This window comes from Rhinoraja longicauda, chromosome 6 (assembly GCF_053455715.1).
Source record: "Rhinoraja longicauda isolate Sanriku21f chromosome 6, sRhiLon1.1, whole genome shotgun sequence".
In the NCBI taxonomy this organism is placed as follows: domain Eukaryota; kingdom Metazoa; phylum Chordata; class Chondrichthyes; order Rajiformes; family Arhynchobatidae; genus Rhinoraja; species Rhinoraja longicauda.
Window position 1 is genome coordinate 11,363,610 of NC_135958.1, and position 7,717 is coordinate 11,371,326.

The 7,717-nt window shown below is 43.2% G+C and overlaps 1 protein-coding gene across 4 annotated transcripts in view; it reads left to right on the forward strand.

Moving 5' to 3' along the window:
• znf536 (zinc finger protein 536) overlaps positions 1-3,855 on the forward strand; it is a 429,810-nt gene extending 425,955 nt beyond the window's left edge. For all 4 annotated transcript variants that reach the window (XM_078400451.1, XM_078400450.1, XM_078400452.1 and 1 more), the window contains one exon: positions 3,515-3,855. In XM_078400451.1, the coding sequence (XP_078256577.1) occupies positions 3,515-3,750 (236 nt within the window). In that variant the 3' untranslated portion in view covers positions 3,751-3,855. The remainder of the gene's footprint in view (positions 1-3,514) is intronic.
• Positions 3,856-7,717: the final 3,862 nt, after the last annotated feature.

Below are 7,717 nucleotides of genomic sequence, written 5' to 3' on the forward strand. Positions count from 1 at the left end.
GGATCACGCCACAGAGAAACACAGCTAACTCTGACACCTCTCATTTTGCGCAGCCTCTTATAGAATAATGCAAGGAAAAGACAACTTTACTCTGTATTTCAAAGCGGCTCCTTTCACTCAGCTCAACAGCCCTCCGGAACATTAAAGGAAAAGCCACTTCAAAATCTTAACTTGCATTTATTTATTTATTTTCTTTCTTTCTTTCTTTTAGTTTGTTAGAAAGGAGTTTTAGAATTTTTTACACAATTAAAAAATATGATCGACATAAAATAGTCTGCTTGCAGTGAGCAGTGTCAGTGGCAAGTTTCTGGGTGGAACAGTGACGTTTGTTGCCCTCGTATATCGGGAGAGTTCACTCCGAAGGGAAAGCATTCTCCAAATATTGGACATTCTGTCTTACATCATTAACGTGTCCACTGTTCAATAAATATGATTTTGGCTTTGAAGTACTGCACACGCAGTAAATTGTTGGCATAATATTTTTCTCCATAAAACGGATGTGACAAGCTAAGGTTGGTTGGTGCCTCCAGTTACACTGGAGCGTGCTGCAGGAATATCGTCTACCTAACAGTGCTCAGGGTTCAAAAACAAATGGCGTGTAAATATAATCTTTGATAGCCATCACTCACATCTGGCCTCATACCTCCATTATTTTTACATTGAATCCATTAGCTACAAATCCATTGATTTTACTGAATGCTGTTTACGAGGAAGACAAAAGGTTAAATCCGGGCAGTACAGACCATAAAAACAGGAATATTGCCACAGCCCATAACTCTTGGTGAAAGCACAGCGTTAGATCTCAATAGAATATGCAGCAACTCTGTTTATTTTGGCAGTTTAGCAAGTTTTAGCACAGATCTTACTAAACGTAGATGAAGGTGCAGGATAATGTAAAGTAAAAGCAGTGTGTGTGTGTGTGATATTCACAAGCAGTGTGTGTGTGTGGAATATTCACATGTATAATATTTACAAGAGCAATCCGAATTAATTTACAATATGAACGGTTATCTTATTTAAGAGGCTTTTAGATGGGCACATGGTATTTACGAGGCTTTCAGATGGGCCCCATGGTATTTCAGGGGCTTTTAGATGGGCCCATGGTATTTCAGGGGCTTTAGATGGGCTCATGGTATTTCAGGGGCTTTTGGATAGGTACCTGGTTATACGGGGAATGGAGGCATAATGAATTAGTTTCACATTGACATCATGTTTGGCATGGACATTGTGGGCCGAAGGGCCTGTTCATGTGCAGTGCTGTTCTATGTGTAGGAAGGAACTGCAGATGCTGGTTTAAATTGAAGGTAGACACAAAATGCTGGAGTAACTCAGCGGGACAGGCAGCATCTCTGGAGAGAAGGAATTGGTGACATTTCGGTCAAGACCCTTCTTCAGACTGAGTCACTCCTGCATTTTGTGTCTATATTCTGTATACCTTCGTTCTGTACTGTTCGATGTTCTTTTTGTTCAGTGTACATCTTTCACAAGTGTTAGAGGATTGTCTCCGCTCTTAGGGCTCACATTCCTATATTTGCACGTGGCTTTGTAACAAGAAGCAAGATTAGAAGCAATGCAAAGCCAGTGAGGGTCGACTGGGAACTGCATTCAGAGTAGTGTTAGTTACTCTCAGGTGTGGCACATTGCTGGTTCATGCAGGAGGCAGGTTCTTGGGGGACAGCACTGTACAGCAAACTCCCCTGGACTTGAACCAGCTCTTTACACCATGGCATGCTTGACATGGACCTTCCCATCACCAAGGACGTTGGGCATTGTTTGTGGGGTCGTTGCGTTATATTGGGCTTGTTATTTATTGAAATTATTTTAATTGTATCATGTATGGATCAGGGTTATAGAAACTATTATTGTTTGTTTGATTTTATGTGTATGTATGCGCACACACACACACACACACACACACACACACACACACACACACACACATATATATAGAGGAGGAGAACTTCTTCAAAGTGGACATACCTTGAGGAGAAATCGCAGTGGAGCAACAGGTTGTGTAAGAAAATAACTGCAGATGCATGTACATGTAATATATATATATATATATATATATATATATATATATATATATATATATGTGATATATGGAATATGGAATATATATATGTAATTTCCCTTTCCCCTGACTCTCAGTCTGAAGAAGGGTCTCGATCCGAAATGTCACCTAATCCTTTTCTCCGAGATGCTGTCTGACCCGCTGAGTTACTCCATTTTCTTGTGTTTATCTTGTATATATATATATATATAATATACACACAATTAACTTTTTCTCATTTATTATATTGTTTACAGTGCACTATGTTTACATCTTCTGTTGTGCTGCTGCAAGTAAGAATGTCATTGTTCTATCTGGAACATATTCCCAACTTCACAAGTTATAGGAGTGGTATTAGGCCTTTCGGCCCATCGCATCTACTCCGCCATTCAATCATGGCTGATCTCTGCCTCCTAATCTCATTTTCGCCATAACCCTTGACGCCTTCTCCCCATAACCCTTGACACCTGTTCTAATGAAGTATTTGTCTATCTCTGCCTTAAAAATATCCACTGACGGCCTCCACAGCCCTCTGTGGCAATGAGTTCCACAGATTAACTACCCTCGGACTAAAGAACTTCCTCCTCACCTTTCTGAAAGAGCGGCCTTTAATTCTGAGGCTGTGACCTCTGGCCCTAGACTTTCCCACCAGTGGGAACATCCTCTCCACATCCACTCTATCTCTGCCTTTCACTGTTCTGTAAGTTTCAATGAGGTCCCCCCTCAACCTTCTAAACTCCAGCGAGTACAGGCCCAGTGCTGTCAAACGCTGATCATATGCTGACCCACTCATCATGTACGCACTCATTCCTGAGATCATTCCCTGTAAACCTCCTCCGGACCGTCTCCAGAGCCAGCACATCCTTCCTCATAAATGACAATAAAACACTCCTTGAGTACTGTGTTGATGAAGCTGTTTGTGCTGCTGCAAGTTTAACAATTTCATTGTTCTGTTTCAGTACAGCTGATCATGAGACTCTTTGAATGTTGGTGTGAAGGACGGGGAGGTCCAACGTCACTGGAATTTAGAAGGATGAGAGGGGATCTTATAGAAACATATAAAATTCTGAAAGGATTGGACAGGCTAGATGCCGGAAAAATGTTCCCAATGTTGGGGGAGTCCAGAACCAGGGGTCACAGTTTAACAATAAAGGGAAGGCCACTTAGGGCTGAGATGAGGAAAAACATCTTCACCCTGAGAGTTGTGAATCTGTGGAATTATCTGCCACAGAAGGCAGTGGAGGCCAATTCACTGGATGTTTTCAAGAGTTAGATTTAGCTCTTGGGGCTAACGGAATCAAGGGATTACGGGGAGAAAGCAGGAATGGGGTACTGATTTTGGATGATAGGCCATGATCATATTGAATGGCAGTGCTGGCTCAAAGGGCCGAATAGCCTACTCCTGCACCTACTTTTCTATGTTCTATTTTTCTATGACGCCTGTCTCTGCCCTCTCCCCAGGTAACCGGCCGTTCCAGTGCAGATATTGCCCCTACAGTGCCTCCCAGAAGGGTAATCTGAAGACACATGTGCTGTGCGTGCACCGAATGCCTTTTGACAACAGCCAGTATCCAGACCGCAGGTTCAAACGGTCAAGAGTTGAAACGGAAGCTGCTGGGGTTTCAGAAGAAACAAGTGGTGTGAACACAGGGAGCTCCAGTGAACTGCCGGTGGAAACCAATCAGGACCAAGACTAATGCAGTGGAACAAGACAAATACCCGCAATATACGTTTTTTACCGAGCTTTTTGTTTTGAGATGCAGTCAGAATGAACAAGTGTTTGTGGAATTCCAAGGAAAGAACTCGTGGACTGTTTTTAATTTATATATATATATATATATATATATATATATATATATATATACCAGTATTGTGATGGAGATTGTGTGAGATGTCCACTTATGCCAAGAGACAGCAAAACTGTTACCTAGCAACAAGTATTTCAAAACATCACAGGTGGGAAACTAAAGTGGTTGTAAAAGGTGGGAGGAGGTCGCTAGTTACTTACAAACAGGCCGTTTGAAAGTTTAAAGTGGTGTCTGTCCGAAACGATTGCTCTTAACAGAAATGTGATAGGGTCTGGGCGATTTAGTAGTGTTGCCTTGAAGATGGGAGAGGGGGGGGGGTGTTGTGAAAACACCTTTATAACACGACCCCCCCCCAACCCATCTGCTGCCATTGGCTTTGCATGGGTAATGGGATGTGTGTTTGGCGACGGCATGGTGCCAGTCTGACTGGAGCTGAGAGAGAGAAGCAAAATCAATGCAAGTGGTGTCGCTGCAGCAGTGTAGGAGAAATCCTAGACGCCCCATGGACCAGGGGCTGTGGTACCTACGCTGAAGACAGACCGATGCTGAAGTGGGACCCAATTTATTAACATGTTCATCTCGTCTCCCGATTCACAGCCAAATGTATCAAAGAGGTGGAGACCTGTTGGTCTTTTATTTTTTGTTGTCAGTTTGCAAAGTTGTGTGTGGGGGGAGGGGGGAGGGAGGAAAAAAAACGTATTCTCTTTGACTTGAAGTAATTTTCTTCTGTGGAGAAGTAGTTTTTCAACAGTGAAATCACAGAGAGGAGAGGAGGGGAAGGGGAGGGGAGGTCACTGAGCCTTGGAGCGTGTTGGCTCTGACGATAGAGGGCACTGGTAGTAAGTGGAATAGAGAATAGAGAATAGAGAAGTGGGCGAGAGAATTATCCAGCTCGTTACTTGAATACAATTCCCGTGAGCGAACATTCGTTCATGGTTTCAAGTGTGGAAGGCACAGGGCAGGAGTTTCTCCTGGAGAACAAGTTGAGGAAGCCAATTCATCCACTATTTCCTGCTCTGTATGTATTAAGAAACACTTGTCAGCGTGTTGGTCTTTCTCCCTTGTTTTTGTACAACAGAAACTATGGAATTCGGTGTCGTTTTTGTTTTAAATGAATTTTAGCTTTTGTACATTTCGGAATCCGCAGAGTTTAATTTTCACGGCGATGGACAAAGCTCTTGATGCAAATGATGCGATTATTAAGTTGACTTAGAGGGGGAGAAAAAAAACAACACTTTTGAGAAGGTTTATAAGCACCAAAGTGTCACCACGAGAATAGACATCAAGTAAGCTTATAGACTTTTAATCTCATTGCCTTCGTCAACAGCAAAAGAGGTGCTTCATCTCCCAACAGTTGTCCAGGGGTCGGTGTATTCTGGAGAGGAGTCTGACTTTAGAAGTCATGTAGGCTGCAGAGAGCAGAGAAAAAATATCACTGTGGGCCTTAACACCTCTGCTCTGCCTAACGCGGTTTACGGTAATAATCAGAAACTGCAAGCTATAATTTGTGTAAATAATAGTTAAAAACAAATAAGCTTAGTACTAACCTGAGAGGATGATGAAATCTCAGGCTGAGAGTGCATATGCTGGCTATGGCCATACCAACAGTGGGTGAGATGGGGGTTCACTAACTCAACACCCGACCTGGCATATAGCAAGCTGGTTTTATGGTTTATTTTTTATTTTTGTTAGTAATAGTTCTCACTGCCTTACTTAAACCCAGATGATAATCTTAATGCAACTGTTTCTAAAGATCCCAATATGGGATCGAGATGTTATTAAAACATTTCAGAACGACTGTAGTAAGCTTTAGGATATTAACTGCACTACCGTGTTTGGTGACTGTGTCAGTCGCTTGCTTTCGTGTACGTGTGAGTGTGTGTGTGAGTGGGGATGTGTGTGAGAGCGTGTGTGTCTGTGTGTGAGTGTGTGTGTGTGTGTGTGTGTGTGCGTATGTGTGTGCCTACAGTACCGTAGCGAACTAGCACTTTTTTTGAAATATTTCAGTATTCTTCTGTGTCTTTCAGTATTTCAGATGACAGGCAATAATAATCGCGTATGACACTGGAAAACCATCTCCCTTTCTGTGACGTGTGTGTGTGTGTGTGTGTGTATGTGTGTGTGTTGATTCCATTTAGTCAGGTGCTACTGTCCTGCTTTTTCTTCCCCCTCCCTCTGACGTAGACCTTCCCAGAACATTTGTAACTTGTAATAGGAGCAAGTGACAGCAGCAGTGATGCATTGTCAGATTCTGAATAACTCCATGCTTCACAAATCTAAAACATGTCAACATTTCTCTGTACTTCTGTAGTGTGTGAAACTGGTCATGATATTGTCTACATTCCTAAATGAAGGAGTTTGTTATCTTGGAGAAGATCTGAGATCAATAGAGTAGAGGATTTTGTTGCCTTGCTTGTAACAAGTAGATGACTTTGTATTTAAAGTTTATTCTTGGTCATTATTTATTATACATCAGTTGACAGAACTTTATTCTGGTATAGAAGTATAAAAGTTGTTTTTCAGCGATGACTTTTTTTTTTCTTCTGCTGTTAGAAGCAAGATGTCTTTGAACCAGTAGAGTTTTATCCCGTGTTTTACGCAATAAAACCTCTACCTCTGAAAGCACTGGTTTCTTCTGATTATTTACAGATGGTGTTGCGAAAACGCTTATCACTTCAGTTCTTGCCGGAGTCTAGTACTTGCCTTAGTAACTCACCTTCCTCACAGCTTCTACAGAATAGTCAAAGCCTAATAACTCCTGCAACTTGTCGGCAATATGAAACACCCTGAGTTTCGGTCTTTGATGTAAATTTCTGGATTCGTGAGATTCATTAAAAGATAGACCCAGTTTTCCTGGTTTGTCTTCACTTCAAGAAATGGGCAAAAAATCTTCACACATCTTCACACCTCTCTCAAAGCCTTTTTGTCTCCTTTGCATCTCTGGCTTTTGTCCACCCCCCACCCCCCTCACCTGTATCCACCTATCACTCGTGTAGGAAGATGCCGGTTGAAACTGAAGATAGACACAAAAAGCTGGGGTAACTCAGCGGGTCAGGCGGCATCTCTGGAGAAAAAGAATAGGTGACGTTTTGGGTCGAGACCCTACTTCAGACCTACCTGTTCACCTTTTACTTGCCAGGCTCTGTCCCGACACCCCCCCCCCCCCCCCCCACGCCTTTCCAGCTTTCCCTCCCCCCCAGTTCCCCGCCCCCCACTACAATCAGTATGAAGAAGGGTCCTGACCTGAAACATCACCTATCCATGTTCTCCAGAGATGCTGCCTGACCCGCTGAGTTACTCCAGCAATTTATGTCTTTTGCTCAAGAATCTAACATGTGCAGTTCCTAAAAATCAACACCATCTACAGTTTCTAAAAAACATGTTGTTCCCTCAACTCATCTTGTGCTGGGAATGGCTTGGCCAAGGCTTCCTGTTGTGTGCATTGGCCCACACTGACCACGAGCAAGCCAGCACAAAGATGGCAGAGGTGCAGAATGACTATTGGGGGCCCCAGCAATTCAGTGGCTTTCTGCTGCATGGTTCACTTTCTCTAAACCACCCTTCCCTCTGCCTTTCCCCTTCATAGGACAGCGCAGCACAAGAACGGGCCCTTCGGCCCACAAAGTCAGTGCTGAACATGATGCCAAGACCAACTCTTATCTGCCTGCACACGATCCATAACCCTCCATTCCCTGCATATCCATGTGCCTACACTAAAGCCTCTTCAACGCTACCATTGTACCTGCCTTCCTCGTCTGTCTGACTGAAGAAGGGGTAGTGGCTTTAGGGAACGCTCTTCAATCAGTTCAACACTTTGAGCTGGACAGGTAGGGTGAGACTGCGGAGCAGATTCCCG